At 46.2% G+C, this 26,427-nt stretch overlaps 1 protein-coding gene across 1 annotated transcript in view; it reads left to right on the top strand.

The window, feature by feature from the left end:
- The first annotated feature begins 481 nt into the window (after positions 1-481).
- FOXO1 (forkhead box O1) overlaps positions 482-26,427 on the top strand; it is a 99,473-nt gene continuing 73,527 nt past the window's right edge. The window contains exon 1 of the mRNA XM_012926676.2: positions 482-1,485. Within this exon, the coding sequence (XP_012782130.2) occupies positions 820-1,485 (666 nt within the window). The 5' untranslated portion in view covers positions 482-819. The remainder of the gene's footprint in view (positions 1,486-26,427) is intronic.

Consider the following 26,427-nt stretch of genomic DNA (forward strand, 5'->3'; position numbering starts at 1 on the left):
GCGCTCCCTCCGTAGTAAACAAAGTGTCGCCGCCGCCTCCACGCTGGTTGGCCTCCCAGCAATCAAAACAGGGAGAGGGCGAGAGACTGACAGAAACACTCGAGAATTACCAGAAAAGAATGACAGAACCGCGAGCGCGAGAGAGACACACACGCGAGACCCTGTGTGTGTGTTCACCCGAGAGAAAAACACCCCACTGCCCCCGCCAACCCACGGCCGCCTCCTCGTGGAAAAGCAGCCTCCGCCCAGGCCCGCGCCCACTGGCTGCCCGGGCGGCGGCGCCGCGTGTCCATTGGCCGCGCGGGCTGCCCATCAGGGGCGGGCCGGCGCGCGCGCCGCCGCGGGCGGGGGGCGGTGGCAGATCCCGTAAGTCGGGCAGCCGCGTAGTTGCTGCAGCCGCCGCTGCCGCCGCCACATTCAACAGGCAGCTGCGCTCGCGCCCCGCGGCGTCCGTCCCGTCCGTCCCTCGCTCGGTCCGCGGCTCTGTCAGCAAGCAGCGCGGGCCTCTCGCGGCTGCCCAGCCCGGCGGCTCTCGGCCGGCCGTCCCCTCCCCGTCCGGTGCAGCGAACCCGGAGCAACCTTGGATTTGGATGGACCCACGAAGTTAAGTTCTGGGCTCGCGCTTCCACTCCGCCGCTTCTTCCTGCCGGTTTCCGTTCGCTCGCGGCACTGACTCGGCCCTCACCCCGCCACTTCCACCCTTCACCCCGAGGATCCCGAACCGGGCCCTTTGCGCCCTCTCCGACCCGCGCAGGCTCCCCCCTCCCCTCCGCCTCCATTCTCGGGTCTCCGGCGGCTGGGGGAGGGGCGGGGGTCACCATGGCCGAAGCGCCTCAGGTGGTGGACGTGGACCCGGACTTCGAGCCGCTGCCCCGGCCGCGCTCTTGCACCTGGCCGCTGCCCAGGCCGGAGTTTAGCCAGTCCAACTCGGCCACCTCCAGTCCGGCGCCGTCGGGCGGCGCGGCCGCCACCAACCCCGACGCCGCGGCGGGCCTGCCCCCAGCCTCGGCGGCCGCTGTCAGCGCCGACTTCATGAGCAACCTGAGCCTGCTGGAAGAGAGCGAGGACTTCCCGCAGGCGCCCGGCTCCGTGGCGGCGGCCGCAGCGGCGGCGGCGGCGGCCGTAGCGGCGGCGGCGGCCGCGGCGGCCACCGGGGGACTGTGCGGGGACTTCCAGGGCGCGGAGGCGGGCTGCCTGCACCCCGCGCCGCCGCCCCCGCCGCAGCAGCCCCCGGCGCCCGGGCCTCTGTCGCAGCACCCGCCCGTGCCCCCAGCCGCCGCCGGGCCGCTCGCGGGGCAGCCGCGCAAGAGCAGCTCGTCCCGCCGCAACGCGTGGGGCAACCTGTCCTACGCCGACCTCATCACCAAGGCCATCGAGAGCTCGGCCGAGAAGCGGCTCACGCTGTCGCAGATCTACGAGTGGATGGTCAAGAGCGTACCCTACTTCAAGGATAAGGGCGACAGCAACAGCTCGGCGGGCTGGAAGGTGAGCCCCTGCGGGCGGGCGGCTCGACCCCCCTGGAGGAGCGGAGAGGGAGGCGGGGGCTACGGCTGGGTCGTCGCCCGGGCCCCGGGGGGCGCGCGCGCGCGCGAGCGGGCGGGAGGCCGAGAGTGGGTGGGGAAGTGGCAGGTGCGGGGGTTTACCCGGGCAGAGAAGAGGTGCGCGCACTGGGGGAAGAGTTGGCGGTGGGACAGGGAAAGGGGCTTGCCGGGGAGCCAAGGAGGGAAGAAAGTGAGTGTGTCAGGAACTGGGCGTCAAAGCAGGAAAGTTAGCCAGAGAGAGGGTTTTACGCGGAGCCGCTGCCCTTTTGCCCCTCGGACCTCCTTGGGGGATGGCGCTCCTCTCCACCCTCGCAGTGCCGGGGGCCGTTTCCGCCTCGCCAGGCTGGAGGAGGACGCGAGGTGGGGGAGCCCCGAGACCCGCGCTGCACGGGGCCAGGCTGCAGGTGGAGGGGCAGCCTCGGGCGTAATCGGCCCAGGACGGTGCGGTGCTGGGTGCGCCGCTTCAGGAGGCCGGTGCGCGCTTGGCTTGGTTTTGGTTTTTATCCCAGAGTAGCCTCGGGTGGTGGGGGGACGGGCGCCGCCGAACTCGAGGGAGCGTCTGTGGACACGTGCGAAGGGGCGGCCACCGCCTGCGGAGCGCCGGCGCCCGGCGCGGGGCGAGCTAAGTTCAAGTGTGACCCTCGGCGGAGGCGGGAGCCGGCGGAGGCCGGGAGGGGCTGCGGGCACAGGAAGCGGAGGGCCTTTAAAGGGCCAGTGCGGCGAGGCCGGCCCTGGTCCGCGCAGGGAAGCACCTCCCCAAACATGGTCTTGGCCATCTTAGGACGGCTGTTCATTGGAAACACGGAGACTAGCCCGGAGCTGGGAACGTGTGCGCCTTTTCTTGGCCTTGCTACTTCAAGCGTTATGGAACACTGGGCCACTGGTGGGGGCTGGCGAGGGGGCCGGGTGCTGTGACCTGTGACTGCGGAGGTGCGAGCCCTGGGTGCAGCAGGACCTCACGTCCGGTGGATGGGAAATGTTGACGAGGCGCCTTGCTGCCCTCTCCGCTTCACTCCTGCAAAGCTAGGAAGGAAAAGACAATGAGTGGGGGACTGGCACATCCCTATCTCCCACTTGAAGGCCGAAGGCCCACGGGAGGTCCACTCGCAGTTCGGGTTCCTTCTTCCCACTACCCTAAAGATGACACTTTCTCACGGTCGCAGGTGGGAGAAGTGATGTAAAAAGGCTCTCTACTTGAATCATCCCTCCTCGCTTCTCTGGCCTGCGTGTTAGACTGGGTGCGCTTTGGTCTGAACCCGAGTGGTCTTCACAACCAATGTTTTACATGCCTTGTCATTTCTGTGCTGCGTCCTCGTCAGGAAGCTCGTTACTCACCTGGTACCCACGTCCGTTGGAGAAGGAACCAGGACTTATTTTACTTTTCCCAAGTGTTTTCAGAGTAGAGGTATCTCTTCCAACCTCATTACAAGCTATCACGGTGTAATTTTGCCAAAGTGTTTGAAAAGGGTGAAGTAACTTCCCACTGCAGGCTCTGCGTACTCTAGATTCTCAGTAAAATCACAGCTGTCTGTCCAACCCAATTTCACTTAACATTGGCATTTAAATGCTTGACAGGCTTGCTCCTCTGTCAGTCCTACTTAAGCTATTAAGAAGCATTTGCCATTGAATTTTTTTTTCTTGGCGTTCAGAGTACAGTGTGTACTCACACCATTCTTCATGTCCTTGTATATGGATACAACATACTTCAACTTGCTGGAGTAGCTTTCTTTAAAGATAAAGACAGCGTTTGGGAATAGTTTTAGTTTGCCTTTCAGAAGGAGTTGTCACAGTATTCTGAAACTAGGAATATTCAAACTTTTAAGGCTTAGGCTTTATATGTGTGTGTAGATTGTAAGATCGTCTCTTACCATTTCATTGGTTATTTTAACGCAGGTGTAATTTTTACATTTTGAACTTAGGAGGACGAAGAGGTGCTAAGTAGGACTAGCTGTGCTCCAAGTGCTGCTCTCCCTGGGAACCCTCAGCGTGGTCTGGGGCCGGGTGGACTGTGTTGCTCCGAGGAGTAAGAGGTTTCAGGGGTAATGAGCGTCCGTTAGTGCAAGCCCGATTCCAGCAAGTGCATTTTCAGTTTGAGTAAAAGGGTATTTTAAAGAAAAAAAAAATAAAGAAACACCCAGAACTGATCTAACTCATAACTAGTTTTCTGGTTAGACTTTTCTTCAAGATGAATTACTTGTGAAAACCCAGTTTCACTCTCAGATCTGAAAGGCTCTTCTGCTCCGAGGAGTTATAAAAGGGAGAAATTGTACTATGACTTAGAACAAAAAAATCCAGTTCCAAAATGCAGATTAGCCAAGACTTAACTGTTTTAGGAGAGCCTGTTTTGGAACAAAATATTTCCTGTGATTGACTATTGGGAATTAGAGGGAATGTTTAATTAAATATAGTAGCTTGTGCTTAACTTCCTGAGGCCTGCTTGAGAATTTGAAAGTCATTTGCATAGGACCGAGAGTTGGAAAGCTGTTAGAGGGTCTGAACACCTTTTTTCATAGTTGAGGCACAGACATGTCCTGTTGGTGGGGATGGTGGCTTACATCTCTTAGCACTTGTTTTAATATAGGCTAGACTTGCCATAGGGTCTCCCACGGAGTGGAACTGACGATTTATGGAAAATCTGGGATCTTGTGCAGTGTTTACAGATAGTGAAACTTCATTTCCATGACTTATTCTCTGACATAGAAACCTTTCTAACACTTGGGAAGTAGTATTGTAAGCTCTGGGAAAAAAAAAAAAAAGGTTTGTTGTAGTTTTGAGTTGACCTTTTTGTTTTTGATATTGTTTGAAATGTAATTTGAATTACGAAATGCTTTAGATTATAATGCTGAACACTTATTCAGGATATCTTTTGACTATTTTTATTGTGAACTAGCTTAGATATACTTTGAAATTTATTTTGGTCTGGTCTGTGAACTGACAGCGTATTTTTAAATTCCCATCTTGTGTAATTGGGGTTTCTAATGCAGGTGAGTCATTTGGCCCCTGAGATCTCCTGGGGAGGATGGTCATGTGGCACGGCCGCCCTTGACACTGGGCAGAGGACCTGAGGAGGCTCTCATCTGGCTGAAATTACCTGAAAGGAACCTTTTTTTTTTGGAGTTGGGCAGGCCTTTGAATATCTGTAGTTGGACAGGAAAATGAATAAAGCGTTGAAAATGGATGAGGGGTTCTGGAGCTAAGTGGTATCTTTCTTTTAGAGGCTTAGAGTTAATCTGAGTCTGTTCTGAATGTATTAGCAACCGAAACATTTTGATCCAGCTTTCCAAAATACATGCTGGATCCCAACACGTTAGATGACATTCGGAATCCTGTTTTTACCGTCTGCCTGTGGATTGCTGTCACTTTGGGAGAATGGAGGGGAGAGTGGCTCCTGTTTTTGAATGGTACTCAGCTTTTGTAAGTGGCAAACATTGGAGTACTGAAGAGAAGGTGTTTTTAAGTGTTACGTAAGCTTTAGAGCAGCTGAAGTTCTTTGAGATCCTCACGTTGGTAGTAGGCAGCCAGCACATACCTGTGTCACTACATTTCGTGGTCTGCACAGGGACTGCTCTCAGCAGCTGGGTGACCTCAGGCCAGGGGCAGGATCCACAGGGGGAAGCTGAGGGGAAGCTGGGGGGAAGCTGGGATCCGTAGGGGACTGGAGGTATTTTGCTTGTCTTCCTCCATGCTTCCAAACTGCAGTTTTGGGACAGACTTGGGGCAGTTGTATGCATTTACCTGGAGTTTCCTAGGGGACTAGGGGTGGCGGGGGGGACTCAAACTATTTATGTTTTTCTGGAACATTCTGCCTTTGGAAACTACCCTGTACCCTGGCATCATAGGAATTTACCCAGTTTTTTGGAGTGGTGATGCTGGTATTGTTTTGGTGTGTGTTGTAGCTTTGAAGCTCCCTGGAATCCTCTAGGAAAGGCAGTTTAAAATCCATAATGACTGGCAAGAGGAGAGTTTTCCATTGTGCTGAGGGCAGAGCAGGTTTGTCCCTGTTTCCCAACACCTTGACCTTTATAACAACCAGTGATTGAGTGTTGCCCAGAACCCCATGGCAGCACCCTTGGTCCAGATCACCCTCGCTGCATCCAGGGTTTTGAAGTTTGTGTTCTGAAACAGAGGGCAGGCAAAGCTGAAATGTTTATTTGGATGGTGAAGTGTGGGAATGGCTTGTATACAGTTCAGTAGGTTTGCTATATACAAATATATTTAGTTTAGTCCTCGCCTTGAACATGCTGGGATCCCATATGGGTGCTGGTTCTAATCCTGGCTGCCCCACATCCCATCCAACTCCTAGCCTGTGACCTGACCTGGGAAAGCAGTTGAGGACAGCCCAAAGCCTTGGGACCCTGCACCCGCGTGGGAGGCCTGGAAGAGGCTACTGGCTTTGGGTTGGCTTAGCTCCAGCCTTTGCGACTGCTTGGGGAGTGAATCAGTGGATGGAAGATCTTCCTCTCTGTCTCTCCTCCTCTATGTACATCTGACTTACTAATAAAAATAAATAAATCTTTAACAAATGCGTATTTAGTTGTATAAGACTTCTTCCTTTTAGTTGATTGCTAGCTGACAAATCAGTGGCACATTTTGTGTTGACCGTTGTCCTCTAAGGAACACAGGGAACATGAACATACATTTTTGTAAATTGATAGTTTTATGCAGTTCAGTACTTTATTATGCTAGTGTTTTTATTTACTCTACCTGGCCCACCTGTGTTTCATCAACTTGTGTTAAGCACTGAAAATACTGAATATCGAATTGAATTATGCTTGCTGCTTGGAAGGCATTTGGCCACCTTCTGATTTTCTTTGTAAGATAACCTTTTTGTGTGCGTTTAAAGATTTACTTATTTTCTTCGGAAAGTCAGATCCTTCATCCATGATTCACTTCCCAAATGGCTGTAATGGTTGGAGCTGAGCCAGTTCAAAGCCAGGAGCCTGGAGTCTTCCGGGTCTCCCATGTGGATACAGGGTCCCAAGTTTTTGGGCCGTCCTCGACTGCTTTCTTAGGCCATAGGCAGGGAGCTGGATGAGAAGCAGAGCTGCCCGGACCAGAACTGGCACCCACATGGGATCTTGGCATGTTCAAGGTGAGGACTTTAGCTGCTAGGCTACCACATCAAGCCCGAAAGATAAAGTCTTAAAAAAAATCAAAATAGTAAAGCAAACTGGTTTTGCTGTTATGGCTAATCACAATTGGAAGGTTAAACCTTTAGCTGATTTTCAGCGTGTCATTTAGTGATTTTTTTTACCTTAGCATTACTTAAATAGGGGCATAAAGTCAGCGTTGAGTCCTTCATTTCATGTGAGAGCCCTGAGTGGTGTTTAGCTTTTTTACTGCTGATTCTGGCTTCTGTTGATGACTGAAGCTGTATTCTTGGTGGTGGGGAATCCCTAGAAGCCTGGGGGCGGTGTAGGATGTGGGAAGTGTTCCCTTGTCTGGATTTTGCTTTGAGCAGCCCTGTCTTAGCTGGGCTCTGTGACTCTGTACAGCCGCGCTCTCTCGCTGCTCCACCCCACCCTCCTTACTCTCTGGCTTCTCAATTAAGGCATCCCCTGTTTTTCCTTCTGGTACTTCACCACTGGTTGTGGGCTGTTCTAGGTATCTTATTCTCCTCCTTTGCCCACTATGTCCCAGTTACCTAAGGGCCCGAAGTATTCCACTTGGACTTCCAATTGAGCATGTTTGACACCAAACAATGTATTTCACCGTACTCTGTGTTGTGATTTCCAGGTTTAGGTCCCCAGTGGGTCCCGGTCTAGCTAGCCCTTTCCCTAGTTTTAGGCTAAGTTGTTCATTCTCCTGTCATGTTGTTTTGTGTCCCTAGAGCTCTCTTGAGACTTTTCTGTTCCCAGCCACTGACCATTCCCCTAGGCTAGCTCGTATTTCAGGCTTGGCCAGCCCATCCCCAGAGCTTGGATCGCTGTGTGTGCCCTACTGGAAATTCTGCAGATCTTGCTTAGTCTGCAAGGATCAAGTCAGTTCACCAACTTGCAGTCTTGGCTCTGTCCCAGAGGAATTTTTGCCTTCTCTGAGTGAATGCTGAGCAATCTCTTAATTCAGGCAGCTGCGTATTATAATGTAACTTTAAAGGTTTTGTTTCTCAGTTATATGGTAAATATATGGTTAGGGAAATAAAACTTCCTGAAACATTACATCTTGTGTATTTCAGCTTTGGTTGTGTAATGATTATCATAGAATGCATCATGCAGAATGGTTTAAGTGGTACAAGTGAAGAACCGATTATTTCCAGTGGATGTTCAGGGTATCCCCACTTTTGTTGGATGATTGCTGTGTAGAAGATGTGCTGCAAGGTGTTTTTGAATGGCAGGTGACTCAAAAGAAGATCCAGTAGGAAGGTTAGATATGACGTGTAGATAACTATGATAACAAGATAGGAAGTAGTTAAGTGCCTTGGAGAAGGGCAAAATGTTGTATTGGCCATTGAACTGGGCCTTGAAAGTGGGAAGCTATTCCATCAAGGTTCTGCTATGAATTTTTTCAAATCTTCAGCAAAGTTGAAACAATTATACCTTGAACATGTATTTACCACTTCATTGCTATTGTTGTCAGTTCTACTTGTTTTATCGTACATCTTTCTAAATTAAATGCCCATCTATTTTCCTATGTACTTTTATCTTATTTTAAAATTTAACTTTGAGATGATATTCTGGCATTCATAATGGTATGAAAATAGGGGGAGCATTAGTTTCTCGATAGAAGAAATACAGAGAATTTGAAAAGTAACTAGTGGGAAAGGAGGGTTAAAATTGGATTTTACCTGTATTAAGAAAATAACACCGTGTTATAGGCCGAACTCTTCTCTGTTTTTATAATGTAAGAATTATGAAAATAGGGTTACATTTTTTTCAAATGCATTTTAGAAATGTATTTGTACACCAGTTAGATTTCAAAACTGGTATACAGTTTCATAATACATGAAAGTGATTATGTAATTGACTTATGTTAATGGTTAGCAACTACAAAATATTTAGCTCTTTGCTTGATTTGTGTGTGTGTGTGTGTGTGTGTGTGTGTGTGTGTGGTGTGTGTTTGCCTTTCAAATAAATTTATTTTAACATAAGAGGCTCTGTGGATGGGTGGTGGTGGTGATGGTGGAATATTATCTCAGATGTCCCCAGTAGCTGTGCTGAGTTAGGGCAAGACCATGAATCAGACCCTTCCTCTGGGACTGCATGTGAGTGGGACTCACACACACTTGAGCTGTTGTTATCAGGGTATGCGTTAACAGGAAGCTGGATTGAAAATGAGTCCTGGCCTCCAACCAGGCCCTCGGACATGGGGTTCAGTTATCCAAGAGACTGCCTGTCTGTGCCACAACTTTTGTTTCGGTTTAATTTGTTTTGTAAATTTAACTTGCGTGGCCAGTTTACTGGTGGTAGAGTGATTCAAAGAAAGACTACTAATTAAATGTAATTCTTGGATTAATATTTTCATTTTTGTAAAAGTTTTATTTATTTATTTATTTTTATTGGAAAGGAAGATTTTACAGTGAGGAGAGACAAAGATCTTCTGTCTGCTGGTTCACTCCTCAAATGGTCACAGTGGTTGGAGCTGAGCCGATCCAAAGCCAGGAGCTGGGAGCTTCTTCTGGGTCTCCCATATAGATGCAGGGTCCCAAGGCTTTGGGCTGTCCTCTGCTGCTTTCCCATGGCATTAGCAGGGAGCTGGATGGGAAGTACAGCAGCCATCTAGCGCCCATACGGGATCCTGGTACTTGCAGGGCAGAGGATTAGCCAACTGGCGTTTGGATTTTTTTTTAAACAAATTCTGAATTGAAGTTAACAGCCTTAAAATGTTCATAAACAATTATGAAGAAAAATTATGTTGGTTTAAAAAGATGTTTCCAAATTTAAATGTCAGTTCTGGTATTGCCCTGATTAATATTAGATATGCTTGATAGATTTCTTATTATAATTTATTAGTATCTGGTAACCCAAGTGCAGGAGTGAGTATGATTAAGAAATGGCTTGGTGGATCCAGAGGAGGTTAAATTTAGATAGACCTAACTTAAATAACCTAAGGTATTCAAAATAGTTGGTGTAGGTTGGACTAGCTAGTGATGAGCTGCAAGTAAAGTATATATGATGAACATTTTTATTGTGGTATACCAGAAGCACAAATATAGATTTGAATAAAACTGATGAAGCATTTAAAAATGAGTATTGAAGTGAAGGAAGATGTTTTACATGTGCGTGTGTGTGTAGAGAAGCAGACATTTTTTGAAAGATTACCTGCTGGAGGGTGGGAGATGGAGTAACAAAATAGATTGAGAGACCCACTAGCATACAGTGAGGTTTTAAAGCATACATCATGTCCCAGGTGGAGAAAATAGCTTGCTAGTTGAACCAGGATTTCACAATTTTGTGATTCTTAATGATGCTAGGCTAAACTGCTTAAAAATCAACTAAGAAACAATGTGATGACATTGGCCTGTCTGATTGTTAGTAGATCCAGTGGAGTTCAGTTTCCATCTGTCGTCAGTCTTTATGCTGTCTGAGTGGAGGAGTGGGTAATACAACTGCAGCTGCTTATCTGGGTTTTCATTTTCAGGGGCAGGTGTCGGTGTTTGGTCCAGCAAGGAGGAGAGGTAGAGTTCACTTTGTAGGTCTGTGGGGACAGACCGTTTCTGCCACGGGACTGTATTGCTCCTTCATGACTTCTCTGCCTTCTCAGAGAGGGGTGCCCTGCTGTGTTAAGGGGCTCAGTGGTCACCTGGCAAGTGCTGTTGTCTCCAGCAAGGCTAACTTCTCTTACACACCCCCAGACAGCTCACTTTCAGTGTGACTTGGTTCCAAACTCTCGGTACCAATCTTTGAGACTGAAATGGAAAGTTTCTGTCATGCTGTATTTTTTTCATCCAAGTTGAGATTTGTTTTAATTACAGTTTTGTTCTATGTGTGGCCTGAGTTACAGAGCTGGTCCTAATGATATACCTCATGATGCTAATAGCCATAGAGATGGTGCCCAGTCTCATCTGATTAAAACTGTGCCACGATTAGAAAGTGGTTAGGAAAAGAGGGGCGACCTATTTTTCTCTTGGTCTTCCTTGTTTGATTAAAGATGTTTCTTGGCCAGATTTTTCTTAGTTCCTCTTCACAAATCTGGGAAATGGGTCATGTTTTTTTTCCCCGTTTAAAAAAAAGTTTATTTGGAAGTCAGAGATACCAAGGGAGGGAGGGAAAGAGCAAGAAAGTTTCCATCTGCTGGTTCACTCCTCAAATGGCTGCATTGGCTGGGGCTGGGCCAGGCCAAAGGCAGGAGTCCAGGACTCTAGCAATCCCGTGTGGATGGCAGGTGCCCAGGTACTTGTTCCATCTTCCGCTGTTCCCAGGTAGATTAGCAGGGAGGTGGATCAGAAGTAGAGCAGTGATTTTCCAATAAAAATAAAATAAATCTTAAAAAAGAAGTGGAGCAGGTAGGACTTGAACAGGTACCCACATGGGATACTGACATTGCAGGCGACTAGCAGCTTGGCTTGCTGTGCCAAAAAGCTGGCCCCTTGGTTCCACATCTTGAAGTTAATGCTGCAGTCCTGATCCTATTGCAGAGAGCTTTCATTCTGGATTTGCTCAGTTATGAGTTTCAGAGTTTCTTCAGTAAACTTGGCATTGGGAAAGGGTGGGGAACTTGTCATTGCGTTTTGTAAGTGTACTAAAGCAGCAGGAGTGTGGATTAGGGTTCCAGGTCATGCTTGGATCCTAGGCAAGAAAAGAACCTGGGGAAGGAAGGGGAGGCAAAGTGGCTTGGGTGTTGTGGGAAGACACAGAAGCCCTCGGTGACTGCTGAGGAGTTAACCGGGGCCTAGAGGCACTAAACTCTGCTTCCTCCATGTTTTCTGCATCTCCTTTCCTGTATCAATTTTCCTTTTTTAATTTTGAAAATGAGTGCTTTTGCTCCACCAGGCAGCAGGCGCCTCACAGTGCAGGTGGCGGAGGGAAGCCCTCTCTCTGTTTCTCAGTGCCAAGTTCCCATGCACGGAAACTTCTGGAAGGATTGGCCCTCCAGCTTTGCATAGGGGACAAGAGTAAGAATGCAAAAGCACTCCTACTGTGTATTTAAAAAATGCACATAGATCTCAGATCCGCATTGCAGAGGAAAATTGTAAAGGAATCACCTTGTTTTCAGGCTTATAATACTGTGTGTCCTTCAAAGCTTGAAAACCAAATAACCACATAAATATTTGGGAATAGTCTGCAAGTGAATGTCAAATGCTTCAGATAGTTTGGTTGCTTGGAAGCAAGGTCAAAGGAAATGGTTTGCATATGGTTTAGCTAAAGATCTTTATTTTGGCAGAGTCTTGGGGTAGTGACAGTCACAGTGTGGATTTTGTTGTTTCACTGAAAATCCCCCATCGCCCTCCCTCCACCCCAGTTGTTCTCATACAACCTTAAGCGTAGGATTGAATAAATAACATGCAGATATGTGCTTCCTATCTCCAGTTCGGCCGCTAAGATGAGATGATGTAGTTAACTGTCGCCTTGAGGGTTGATGTGCAGAATCATGGATTTGTCACACCAGGTGTGGGTGCAGGGTCAGGGTTCGGCTAGCTACTGTTGAGTTGAATACAGGATAGACCCAGTTCCTTGAAGGCAGGCGTCACCATGACCTCATCTGTGGGCATGGTTAGGAAGCCCCTTGTCTGTAGAGCTGGCTCTCAGAGGGGTGAAGGGGCTGGGGACTGGGACAACTTGTAAATACCAAGTTTTGTTTGTATACCCGGTATCTAGCTAGTTGCAGCTCTCAAACTTGAAACTAAGGTTTCTTCTTTGGATGGGTGAATGTAGGGACCCTCATGAAATCTCTGTGCAGTGCATGGGAACACTTTCTGTGAACCATCCTAGGAGAGAGTTTTCTGTAAACTATTCTCAGTCTCCTACTGTTTGAGAATGTCATTTTCCCTTTTTTCCGTGGCCCATTGGGACATTTGCACATCTTGAACCGGAAAGATTGTTTAGTCTCATTCTCTTCTGTTACCTGTGCTGAGCAGTTTCTTGAATTTGGGAAATTTGTGAAATAGAATGGATTATGTAAGACCTAGATTGAATTTTTTTAAAAAGATTTTTATTTTTATTGGCAAGGCAGATTTAACATAGAAAAGGAGAGGCAGAAAGATCTTCAGTTCTCTGGTTCAAGTGGGCACAATGGCCGGAGCTGAGCTGATCCAAAGCCAGGAGCCAGGGGCTTCTTCCAGTTCTTCCAAAGGGCTGCAGGGTCCAAAGGCTTTGGTCCATCCACCACTGCCTTCCCAGGCCACAAGCAGGGAGCTGGATGGGAAGTGGAGCAGCTGGGACATATGAACCGGTGCCCATACAGGATTCTGGCACATGCAAGGCAAGGATTTAGACATTAAGCCATTGCACCAACTCCTGGATTAATTTTTGTTACGCTTTTAGGCTTTCAAATCATAATTGAACAGTGATTTTAAACACCTAACATTTGATAGCTTTCTGGTTTACAGCAGCTTATCAGAATGATCTTCATTGCTTTTTCCCCTCTCCTACGATATTTACTGTTATTAAAAGTTAATGTTAAGGACATTTTTCAGGGTTCAGTATTCCTATAATTAGGCAGGTTTGATGTGCTTCCCAGCCTGTTGGGTTCAGCAGTGGCGCTCCCCCAGCTGTGCGCACACTGCTGTGTGGTGGCCCTCCCTAGGGGTTGATCCCAGCAGTTCTGAGATGTTTCCTTCAGGTGCTTTTGAAGTTTCTCAAATTGCCACTTATAGCAAGTTTGATAGTCCGAGTTTGATACAATACTTGAAATGCTGAGAACATAATTATAGAACTCCAAAAGAATGCAGATGATTAAAATAAAAATGCGAAAGCCTGATTGGTGCAAGTTGTAAGAATTCCCGTGCCTGTGTTGAGTGTTCGGGCTGACCCTGCCCCTGTGCTGAGGGGGTCTTGTCCTTGATCTCCAGCCACCCTTTTGGAGACTGTGCTGCTTTGTGACCCTGTTAGCCTGGAATGTTCCTTGCTGATATTGAGCTGTTCAGCCCACTTGAGTTTCAAGCTATGTAAGATGTAGTTCAATTATTGAACCTTGTGCCATTGCCATTTAGTATGGTAAATGAGAGGATATTGCATTGATAGAGATGTACTCATATCTATGCTATTGATGTTTTTCTCCTACAGCGATTAAAGGTGCATATTTCACATAAGTTTTAAAATTTATTACTGTTTGATTACCTGCTTTACAAATTGTAATTCTCAAAAGAAGAACTGAAAATAATGGTGCTGTGCAATCCTGTTGAACAGTAAGTGGTCCTGGGTATGTCAGATGCTGAACAATTCAAAAAGGAGCCTGCTTACTTTCTTGATAAAGCAGGGAGGCATTGTAAGGAAGACCAACTGGCCCTGGATATGATTCTCAGCCACGACCTCCGCCTGCGTTTGTGTAGAAGAGGCAGGAAAGGCATGAGGAAAGCTCTTTGAACCACGGAAGTTGGCAGTGGAGGCCCATTCTACCCCAATTGACAACTTGGGGCTTCCAATTAATCCTCATTTACACTCTTTATCCACATTTGTTTTTCAAATAACTCATCTTACTATTTTGTAGTTTTGTTTTGTTTTTTTACCCCCCAGATAACTCATTTTAGAGAATACTGGGGGGAAACAAGTAAGGAAGTCAGAGGGATAAAATGAAAACTTGAAAAATTTCATATTCTGAGGTATCACATCAGAGAGATTCTTTGCATGACTCAATTCTTCCTGGTCCTTAACTGAGTACACCCATGGGATTTGAAATGGAGACATCTCCCTCCGTCATGTGTCGTATTAAACTTGTTTCTTTGTGGCTTGCAGAAACTATTTCAGGGATTCTACTACAAAAAAAAAAAAAAAATCAACATTGGCTTTTATTAAACCAGCTTCCCAGCTGTGTGTTTGTGCCTTTTGCTGAAAACCTGGCTCCAAGGGGAGTTGTGTGGCTTAGATCCTGGCCTGAAAGGAGCACCTTTCTGCGTCTTGCTGCAAACTTGGGCCAGGGGTCCTCACCTCCAGGGCTCGCTAACTAGAGCATAATGACTTGTGAGACCACATTTATTGTGCAAATGAACTTGAATATTCCCGGGACAGCAAACTCTTGAAGAGGCTTAGAAAACTTAATTTAATGCCGCTTCTATCTTTCATCAGACTCAAGCTTTGGGATTTCTAGTTTACTCATTCTGGCTATAAATACAGTAATAGTATTTCAGTTTGGCCAAATATGGGGCATGCCCTTTGTCATCCTGCTTGGCTGTGCTTGGGAATTTAACATCCTTCAATTTAGATGGAATTCCCTTGTTTTGTTTCCTGTGATAGTGAAGGGAAATACACGTTTTGGCTCTTTCAACCAGAGGTGGAGGAAGACAGGAAGAAAGTAAAATTGGAATGCATAATAGGGTATTAATGGCTATTTTTGCTGGGTGTGGTTGAGTTGGCATAGTTTCATGGAAGTCAGACTGCAAGTAATTAGTGGAGAACACTAGAAAATGCCGTAATCACATTTAGTTTTTATTTTCTTTGATCTGAATTTTTTTTTATCATCTTGGCATTTTAGGGTCTTTGGTTTACTTTTAAGCACAGGTGGTGGAAAGAATTACAGTTGCTGTTATGTCTTTGTGATGCCTTTTACTTGCCCTAAGTGCATTTGTGACAGCTGAGAAGAGCTTAATAAAGGAACCTGCTTGTATTTCTTTCTCAGGAGAGGAATGCTCCCAAGGAAAACTTTGTGTTTCTGTTTCCTGAATGTAATCAGAACCACCGGCAATAATTACTCACTTTGAATTGTCATGGAATTCAAGTATACAAAATTTGATTCAGTAGAGAGAAATGTTGAAATCAGAGTTTAACAGTTATTTCCTTTTAAAAGTATCAAGAGTCAGATTTTGTTTTAGGTGCTATAAACACAAAGTGTGAGCCACCACTACCCCTCGAGAAGGCACGGGCTTTGTGTCTTTCATGCCCCAGCTACTGCTGCTAACCTGGGCAGACAGGTTCAAGCTCCGGTTTGCAAGGCGTCATTTGCACTGTTTGCAGATAGCCGTTCAGTGAAGAATGCCGTGTGTAGCCTTCTGGGACTTTGAAAGAACAAATCTGAATTGCTGATATATAGAGAATACCCCTTTTTGGTTACCTCTTGCTCTGGCAGTTTTGTTTTTTTCCAACTCTTTGTTTTCCTTTTCATTTTCAGCATCTCATTTGAAACACTTGATTTGAATATATTCCTCTAGTCAGTTAATGTAAATTAGATGAAAATTTTAAAGATCATCACTGTTGCTTGTGTGTTTTTTTATATTCACTGTAGCCACTGCCTTTTGGAAATGGTCACCAAATCTTCATGGACTTGATGGTTGTAGCAGTATTTGCCAGTAGACAATGTGCTGCCTGACACTTGACTGTATAGGAATTCTTGATGTGCTGAACTGTGTAATAGGAGCTTCGCAGAGTCACAGAGATCAGTGTTTGATTTTTAAAACCATCTCCTGAGGCAGGAGCCGTTGTTTGGTCATTTGGAGATTTTGAGAGTTTGCTGTCTGCTACACTGCTAAAAAGTTTATTTCTGTATCGAGCCTGTGGTTTCTCTTAAGAATCCAGTGCCTCCCATTCTTGGCTTGCTTGTGATCCTGCATTTAGGAGCTACCTTGCTTTAGCCTAATTCACTTCAGTTTTACATACAGGGAGGAAGTGAATGTCAAAATACAGGACCCCAAACTGAGTCTTCTGTTCTGGACGGGGAATGACCAATGAGAAGCGCACAGTTGGGGTCAGTGATGCCCTTCCAGGGAGTTCTGTGTCTGGTAGGGTGTCCTGAGAAGGATTGCACTGTGTAGGAGGTAGGTAAATAGTTAAGAAGAGCCCTGTGCATTTTTTTTTAAATTTAGGGGTAGGCATTGTGGTGAAACCACTACCTGTAGTGCTCAATTTCCTAGGGTTGCCAGTTTATAATCCAGCAGCTCCACTTCTGATCCAGCTGAAAAACAATGGAAGATAGCCTAGCTGTTTGGGCCCCTGCACTCACATGCACAGACTCAGCCCTGACTATTGTAGTCGTCTGGGGAGTGAACAAGGAGATGGAAAAATCTCTCTCTGGATCACTCACTCTGACTTTCAAAAAATTAAATCTTTAAAAGGGTTAATTAAAATAAATTATATGAAAGACAGCTTGGGGGCTGATGCAAAGATCTTCCATCCAGTGGCTGGCTGGGCTGGGAAGAAGCTAGCAGTTGGAAACTTCCATCTGGGTCTCCCCTGTGGGTGGCAGGGGCCCAACTGCTTGGGCTGCTGCCTGCTCTTGCCAGGGTGCACATTAGCAGGAAGCTGGAATTGGGAGTGGAGCCAGCACTTGGATGTTCTGATACAGGAAGCGGACATGCCAAATGTCCTCTTAACCACTGTCCCGGACAGCTGCCCCGAGGCTTGAATAGCCTAAGCTGTGTTTGGAAGATGTTGGTAATGTGCATGACTCTTGGCATGAATAATCTACAAGCCACATTAAGCAAGGTTCGTAAAGAGGACATCTGCAAGCGGAGTGACTTATGAGAATGAGCTATATTGAAGCTATGGTGTCTTAGCTTTTAAGCTAAAAATGTAAGAATGTGTTTGTCTGGGCCCAGCGCAGTAAAGTCCTCGCCCTGCACCAGCATCCCATATGGACGCCTGTTCGTGTTCTGGCAACCTCGCTTCCCATCCAGCTCCCTGCTTGTGGCCTGAGAAAGCAGTGGTGGATGGCCCAAAGCCTTGGGTCCCTGTACCCATGTGGGAGACTAGAAAGAAGCTCCTGGCTCCTGGGCTTTGGGTTGGCCAGTTGCAGCTCTTGCTGTTGAGGCCACTTGGGGAGTGATTCATTGGATGGAAGATCTTTCTCTTTGTCTCCTCCTCTCTGTATATCTGACTATCCAGTAAAGATAAATAAATTTTTGACCCTATTTTTACTGACTTTAGTTTGTTCTGGTAAATAGGACCCCTGAAATGGTCAAGGAGTGGGAGGGAAACCACTTTTCTGGCAAGTATAAGTCTGGATGTGGAGATGTAAATTTCTGCTGAATGTGCGTCAGCGTAATCTGCCCTGCTTGGTTTTGGGGGAAGAGAGAACTGGAGACCATCAGCAATACTGGCATGCAGGATAAGTGATCGAGATAGAGGCGTTGTGCTTGGGATGTCCGCTTCCCGTGTTGGAATGCCAGTGAGTTCTGGTTCCTCCACTTGAGATCCAGTGTCCTGCCATCCAAACTCAAACAACAACAGCACAAACCAGAACTATTCAGCTACTCATGGCCATTTTAGTGTGTTAGGCAGACATTGTTATCAGCTGTTCTCATTGAATAAAACTGCTTTTGTGCTTCAATAGTCTTGACCTTGTCTCTAGCCATGAACTGGTTTAGCAAATTCTTCTGCATTCCCACTGCACCTGTGTTGAATGCTAAAATTATTGAATTTTGGCTTGGATGGTATAGGCCACTTTCATTCTGGTCTAGAAAAACTTGAAATCTTGGTTGAAGTCTCTCATACATTAGTAAAAGGAGCAAAATTTCCTTCCTCCCTCCCTCCCTCCCTCACTCCCTCCTTCTGTCCGTCCGTCCGTGCTTCCTTCCTTCCTTTCATACTTAGTGCTGTTGAGAGAGAATGCTGCCCCTCCGTTTTGGGTGAGTCATTCTGCCTATAGATATCTTCTATGTTGTCCCAGCCAACCAGGCTCTGTGTATTGGGATCTCCTTTTTTCAAGGATTCTCGGCTTTGGTAAACCACTCTGGACGTTGTCTGCACCTCAGCTGGGCTCTTGTCTTTTGGCGTCTAACCAGTCTTCCTTTTGTTCTTTTACCCCATCTTCTTCCAGACTCCTATACCTTTTTCTTCAGCTTAAGGCAGTGAAATCCCTACTCTCCTTGCCAGGCCGCAGGAAAGCATGCTTTGCCTACTTGGCTGCCTGTGGGTTGGGGTGGGATGTGTAAGGAAGACTCTATGCTATCTTAGTCACAGGTTGTTGGGATGTTTCATATTTGCTCCTTGTCAATGTCTTTGACACCTATAATTTTAGATGGTGCCAGTGTGTCTACACAGCAAGCTTGGAGATCTCTGTCCAAAAGGTACCAGTTTTCTAGCACATCCTGGGAGAATGCCCTTTGATCCACCCTGGGCTATTCCAGAATTGGTGTTTGGAGTCCTTTCCGGAACTGTCAGAGTTCCCCCTAGCATCTGCAGCTTATCATGTCCTCAGAGGCACAGTCCAGATCTGTAAGTGTGCAGTAAGTATTAGGGGAGTGGTGGATTATGTTTCTAGATTACTAACTAGATAACTCATATTTAGACAGGTCACATCACTGCTGTACCAGCTTCTTCCTCTGTGAAATGGGGTTAATGATACTGCTGGGGAGTACTTGCAGGACCAGTTGAGGTGCTCAGAGCAAGGAGCGGGGTAATTCTGCTGCATTATGCAATTCAGTGTTAGCCAGAATACCTGAGCATAAAGTTCAGGGGGCCTGGGAATCTGGGGCTTTAATGTTTTTATTTGTGGGCTTCATGATTATATGAAAGATTTTAGGATTAAAAACAGATCAGGACCAAAGAAAGAACCGAGATGCCTAATTAGACCTGAAATTCCTAACACTCTTTGTAATTCTGTAGCAGGTTTGATGAGGGCACTGTAGGAGAGCTGTGTAATTTTTATGTCTTGGAATAACTTTGATGGGAGGAAGGGAATACATGGCAGTGTGAAAAAGCAGAATTTAAAGTAGTGTGTAAACTGCTTCTAATTGTCTGCAGTATCTTTGTAGAGCTACATCCAGGAGGAAATACACCTAAATGGTAGCTGGGAGTTGTACTAAGTGTGCGTAAATTATTTGTTCTTCGTATTTTCCCTTTTCTTTTTTTTTTTTAAAGATTTATTCATTTTATTACAGCCAGATATACACAGAGGAGGAGAGACAGAGAGGAAGATCTTTCGTCCGATGATTCACTCCCCAAGTGAGCCGCAACGGGCCAATGCACGCCGATCCGAAGCCGGGAACCAGGAACCTCTTTCAGGTCTCCCATGTGGGTGCAGGGTCCCAATGCATTGGGCCATCCTCGACTGCTTTCTCAGGCCACAAGCAGGGAGCTGGATGGGAAGTGGAGCTGCTGGGATTAGAACCGGCGCCCATATGGGATCCCGGGGCTTTCAAGGCGAGGACTTTAGCCGCTAGGCCACGCCGCCGGGCCCTTTCCCTTTTCTTGAACAAACATTTACTAGCAGAAATGAAAGTGCAGTTTGTGGTTTTCAGTGGGCTCCTTGAGAGAATGTTAGGATCAACCAAGTGCTCAACTTTAAGGTGAGTGATATGGGTGAGTAGACTTGAGTCTTTTTTTTTTTAATAAGATTTATTTTTATTGGGAAGGCAGATTTACAGAGAGAGGAGAGAGAATTTTTCATTCACTGTGTCACTCCCCAAATGGGTTAAAAGTGGAGCAATGGGAATTCCATCTGGTGTCTGGAAGGGATGCTGGCTAAGCAGGCAGAGGATTACCCTGTTATGCTACTATGCCTACCCCGACTTAAGTCTTACTTGCTATCCACTGAGATAGGACTGAGCTGATAATGTTAGAATTCCCAAAAGGTAAGATGTTCATGGTCTTTGTGGCGACAGGTGCAAGAAGCCCTTGCAGAATAAGATTGCCTGTACAAAGGTGAAGTGGACAGACTGGTTGCGGATGTACTGTATACCCTGAGTTCATTTTGAGGTTGGTATTGTATCAGATGTCTATATTGGGTTTGCGTGCACTTGCTGCATATCCCAGTAATTCTTAGGCATATGCAAAAAAAAAATCCTCAAGGTCTTTCCTTTTTTGTCAAAGCCATGATGTTTCAGTAGCTATAAAGAAATGTCTAATATTTATTGCATATGCACCATGCCATGTACTTCTAGGTATCATTTAACCTAATGCAACATGTAAGGTAGATAGCATTACCATCCACATTTGTAGATTAGGATCCTGATGCTCAAAGTCAAGGAGTTTGTCCAATTTCAAATAGTAAGTGATGAAACTAAAATGTTAGGGGGATTTTATTCTAGATCTGATTTAACCATCTCACTGTGCCACATCAAAGACAGTGATTATCTTTAGAATCTTGGAGGAAAAAAACTAAATTAGAAATAATAAAAAATAGAATTAATGTCAGTTAATTCAAAAATGAATGCAAAGACTGAAGATTTGATGATAACCATCTTACTGGTTTGGTTAGCCAGTTAACTAGACTGCACCGGGTGAAGACTACTTTCATATAGTACGTCTTTGGTTTAGTGGATTTTCTTGTCCTCCAAGGAGAAAATGTTGGGTCCATCTGTGGCGATGAGTAATGTGTGGTTAGGAGGAGCTGACCGAGTGACCCTGTCATAGCTCAACAGTGGGAGAGAGAAGTCGCCTGGTGTCCTCTCGGCTGGAGAGGCCGTGCAGTTCAGTGGGCACCACCATTTGTTGTTAGCCCTCTGTACTTGCTGCTTTGAAGGCGCCTTGAAAAGAACTTTTTTTTTTTTTTTTTTTTTACAAGGGATGGACTTGACCTTGTTGATGCCATAGGATAGAAATAGAAATGACAAACAGTGGCTCATTTGGACAGAAAAGAGCATTCTTGAGGTTTGCTTAAGTTCTAGGAAGGCTGGAAGCCACGTAAGGAGGACAACATGAAATTCTTTCCGCATGTAGCGTTCTTGCTGATCACATCTCTTCAGCGTATGGTGCTACCTCCATGGCCTCGATAGAGGACAGTCCACACGAGACCTAGGACCTTCTCCAGTACATCCTGCTGGAGTTGAAGGACCTGAGACTGAGGGCTGTGGATGCCAAAGCTCCCCGCTTCATCCCGTGGCCTGTGTAACTCTCAGGAGTTCCCCTGTGGAGAAGGTCTTTGGGTTTTACCTCAGAAAGTGATCAGAGTGGTGTGGTGCGGCATCAGAGCTTGCTTGGCTTAGGTCCTCATTTCCAAATAATGGTTGTCCTCCCTTTGCATTCCTTGTAGGAAGTGGTGTGGCGCATTCACTTGGACAAATGGTTCTGAGTGGACAAGAATTGTGCTACTTAGCAAGGGTTATCTAGAGGGTTAGTAATACTTGTTTTATTAAAGTAGTGGAATTTGTGTTAAGTCAGAGGGCTCTTTGGGTCAGAACTCCTCGCATGATTAGAGCTTGGAGTGTTGGTGCCTGTCTGTGTGAGCCACCTGAACTAAACTGGCAAGGTAACACCCACACATGGCTCTCCTGATCTGAAAAAGGACAGTAATGTTTTGGGGTGCTGCGTGGGGGAGGAGGGAATTAAGAGATTGTGGTTGCCACTGTTTTCTCATCTTTTTGTCATTTTGGTTTAAAAAATTATGTATTTGAGAAGCAGAGATTACGCTGAGCCGCCTTCCTCTCCCGGGCTCGCTCCCTAAGTGCCCACAACAGTGAGGGCTGGCCTAGGCGCGAGCTGGGATCCTGCCATCCCCTGCTGCCTTCCAGGATGCACATGGTGGAGCCAGTGGGGCCGGAGCTTGAGCTTAGGTGTTTCAGTAGGGGGGCTCCAGGTGTCCCAAGCAGCGTGTTATCTGCACCTGGCCCCTGCAATCACTTTGTTTGCAGAGGTTGTCCGGATAAAAGGGAGCGGAGAAACGATTCTAGGTATGTCACTGCCTTCATCCTTACTGAAGAGTGGCCAGTGATCTCTTAACTGCCCCGCATATCCCTCCAGGGACATTTGGCAATTCAAAAAGCATTTTTGGTTGTCCTGACTTGGTGGTAGGAGATCAAGGCTGCTGCCGAAGCTGCTGCTGTGCCTGGCACCACCCTACCCCTGCAGAGAGAAGTCTGCTGCTGCACGTGGTGGAGGTGTGGAGGCTGGGAAAGGCTGCTCCAGGCAAATTACATTTTTTTTTCTGCACCAAATATTTCGTGGTTGTTGATTACCTGAGTGACTTCAAACAGATGGAACAAGCAAGTGGGAGAATTCCTCCCTTAGTTGCTACCTTTATTTACTGTGCCTGAGACTGGACAGCTGATGGAGGGCCCCGTGGTTGTGGGAGAGCGAACCCGGATCACCCGCCAGAGCTGAGAGCGCCTGTGCTGTCAGCCCGAGGCTCGTGGCTCAGTGCAGAGATGGCAGGGCTGTCCTCCTGGTGTTCTTGGAGCTTTTGCACGTCCCTCTTCTCCCTTTTTGTTGTCTCAGCCACTGCTCTGTGGTTAATGAAGGGCTGAGCCGTCTTCTCCCTCGCTTAACCTCCAAGGCCTGGCTGAGAGAAAGCAGAGACGTCTGTTTTAGAAACTATTTGTGCTTAAACTTCTTTGTAATCAGGGCTGAGTTCTGGAAGTTTCTAGTGAATCTTAGACTGTGCCACAGTGGAAAGTAATTTTGCCTTCTTACCATTGTTTCCCCCTTCCCACTGTTCATAGTGTTTGCTCACGTCTTATCGTTTTGTTCTTAATATTCCTTTGTTAAATGTGGTAGTGATGGCGCTAGAGCTTTTCAACTGGCTTGACGTGTTTTTCTGGTACACCTTTTAATTTAGTAGGTCCTTAAATTGAATGATCTTACTCACTGTTGTCATTGTCCTAAACTAAACCCTTATGTGAATCCTGGCAGTTACAAAATCTGGAAAGGGAGAGGATACTTTATAGCATTCAAGTTGTCTGCCACTGGACCATGCCAGCAGAAAACCAGATTTGAAAAATTCTCTTAAAAGATGAAAAGTGCCAAGTGACCAGGCAAGTTATTGTTAGCCAAGTAGTAGTCCGATGGTGGTAAAAATGTGTACTGCAGCTTGGAAAGGAAATAAGAAAATGACTGAGGTATGGGGTGTCCGAACTTGGAGTCTCATCTTTGTGGTTAATCTGCAGTTTTATAGATAATGTAAGCTTTTTAATGCAATTTTAGAGTATAGGCTATCTGAGCCATTGGTTTGACCATTTCCCATAAAGTTCACAGTTACTGTGGAAGTCAGCATACCAGATTGCTTAAGAGCTTGGATTTTGCTAGTCACATTACCTGGGTAGAGCCCTATTGTCAAAACTTAACAGCTTTGTCATTTGAGCAGTTGACACCACTGTGCTCTGTATATGTATGTATAATGTATGTATGTATGTATGCTGAAAATGTAAGTAGTAAGTCACAGGTGATTGTTTGAATTGAATAAAATATGAAATGTGTTTGAGAATAGTGTTGGCATATAGGAAATCTTTTATAAATGGTAGCTATTGTCATGAGCATAGAACAGAATCTGTCTAGAAGGTACAAAATAGTAGACTGAGATTTTTTTGAATTGGTTAAGGTTTGACAGGAAGCCTGTGGCTGAGGGTGGAGTAGATAATGGGGAATGGGATGACACTGCTCATCCATGACTGTGTTGTGGGGAATCAGCCTTATTTTAAATCTAGGCTTGCTGTGCTTGTGAGGAAAGTTGTTAATCTTTATTCCTCACTTACAATTTGGAGTAACAATAATGAAAAGTTGTAAAAACTGTATGCTAGCATGAGTGTTGGATGCTGGAGCTTTGGTGTGGTAGCCTAGCAGCTTAAGTCCTCACCTTGCATGCACCAGGATCCCATATGGGTGCCAGTTTTAATCCCAGCGGCCCTGCCTCCCATCCACAAACTTCCTGCTTGTGGCTTGGGAAAGCAGTCAAGAACGGCCCAAGGCCTTGGGACACTGAACCTGCGTGGGAGTCCTGTAAGAAGTGCCTGGCTTCGGATTGGCGCAGCTCTGGCCACTGCAGTCACTTGGAGAGTGAGTCAGCGGATGGAAGATCTTCCTCTCTGTCTTTCCTCCTCTCTGTATATGTGACTTTCCAATAAAAATAAAATAAAGTAAAAAAAAAAAAAAAAGACTAATGCCTAGCATGTAGTCCATTTTCAGGAAATACTGTTGATAATTACTGTCTTGCATTTAGCATGAACACTTGGCCAGATACTGTTGAAGCTTGTTGGGTGTATGATTTCATTCTCCCAGCAGCCTTTGAAGGTGAGTGTTATCACCATTTTACAGGCCGGGAAATGTAGTTCTGGAAGGGTAGACAAGCTAGCCCAAGGTTGTGTACTTGTGGCAGAGAAAAAACTGATTTTTTTTTTCTTGCAAATCTGTGCTTCTCTGGATCCTGAGGGGGGCTCTGCAGGATGTGGAGGGTGTGTAGCATTTTGAGTGCAGCTCATCCTGATGGTGGCAACCATTGTCAGGCTCCTGGGAGTGGGAAGGGTGCATAGGTTAGGGTTAGGGTATAGGGTATAGGGGCAGAGGGTGGGTGACATCATCCATGGCCCTCACCAAGGGGTGTAGCCGGCAGACCCAAGCTCTTCCTACAGAAGGGAGCAGCCTGCCCAGCTGTACACGGCAGTGAATGGAAGTAAGAAATTGAATTTAAGAGATTGCCTGGACATGATCATCCTTTAAATTTTTGTCTGTAAAAATACTCTGCTGTAATTGTTGTGAGAATATTTTCATTACAGTCTTAGGGTAGTTGTTCACCGATTATAAACCTGACCACAAAAATTTCAGTTATGTTTGACAAGCAGATTATGAAGCTGAGTAAAAATGCAACTGACCAGGGCTTTTTTTTTTCTTTTTGAAGTCTCCCAGTGAGGTATGTATCTCTTTATCCCAAGGAGTTTAGTACTAACCAGTGGGTAATTCTTAACACTTGGCCTCTGTGTTAATACATCCTTTATTAGAAATATTTGGTTTCCCGCCTAAATATTTTAAGGATTTGTTTATCTGGAAGACAGACGGAGGGAGGCAGGAGAGAAGAGCTTTCATCTGCTGGTTCATTCCCTAAATGACTGTGATGGCCAGAGCCAGGCTGGTTCAAAACGGGGAACTTCTCCCAGGTTTCCCACTTGAGTACAGGGGCTTAAGCTAGGGCCATCCTCTGCTGCTTTTCCCAGGTAGATTGGAAATGGAGCAGCAGGAGCCTGTTCACAGTGCCACAATGCTGAACCTCCCTCTGAAAATGTTAAAATGTAATAATCCTGTAAAGCTGCAGATATTTAGCGGCTTACAGAACAATTTTAATGTCTTGTATTCACTCCTTGAAGCTGAAAAATCAGAATGAATGGGAATCAACATTCTCCTTTTTTATTTATAATTTATTTTTATTTGGAAGGTAGAGAAGGGAGAGTCACAAAGACCCGTCTTCCATCTGTTGTTCACTGCCGTAGAGCCTGTAACATTCAGTATCCGGCCATGGTGAAGCCAAAAGCCCAAAGTTCAATTCAGGTCTCCTCTGTAGAAGGCAGGGACCCAACTACTTGAGCAGTTACCTAGGATATGCGTTAGCAGGCAGCTGGGATTGAAAGCAGAGCAAGGGGAGGGGGGAATTGGGTCTTAAAGATTGAAAGCCTGTGCTGGAAGCATTTCTGATACTCATCCAAGGTGAATAGAACAATTTCAGATGCTCTGCAAGTTAGATTTTTTTTTTTTTTAAGATTTATTCATTTTATTACAGCCAGATGTACACAGAGGAAGGAGAGACAGAGAGGAAGATCTTCCGTCCGATGATTCACTCCCCAAGTGAGCTGCAACGGGACGGTACGCGCCAATCCGAAGCCGGAAACCTGGAACCTCTTCCGGGTCTCCCATGCGGGTGCAGTGTCCCAATGCATTGGGCCGTCCTCGACTGCTTTCCCAGGCCACAAGCAGGGAGCTGGATGGGAAGTGGAGCTGCTGGGATTAGAACCGGCGCCCATATGGGATCCAAGGGCTTTCAAGGCGAGGACTTTAGCCACTAGGCCACGCTGCCGGGCCCAAGTTAGATGTTTTATATATTTAATTGGCTATGAATCATAAATGATGTGTGTTATATTTAGAGGCTTAGATTTTAATGAGTGGTACTAAATATGGCAGTTTTATGTTGTTGTTTGAGGAATTGATACCAGACGTACTTTGTT

The sequence above is a fragment of the Ochotona princeps genome, chromosome 12, assembly GCF_030435755.1.
Source record: "Ochotona princeps isolate mOchPri1 chromosome 12, mOchPri1.hap1, whole genome shotgun sequence".
Classification (NCBI taxonomy): Eukaryota; Metazoa; Chordata; class Mammalia; order Lagomorpha; family Ochotonidae; genus Ochotona; species Ochotona princeps.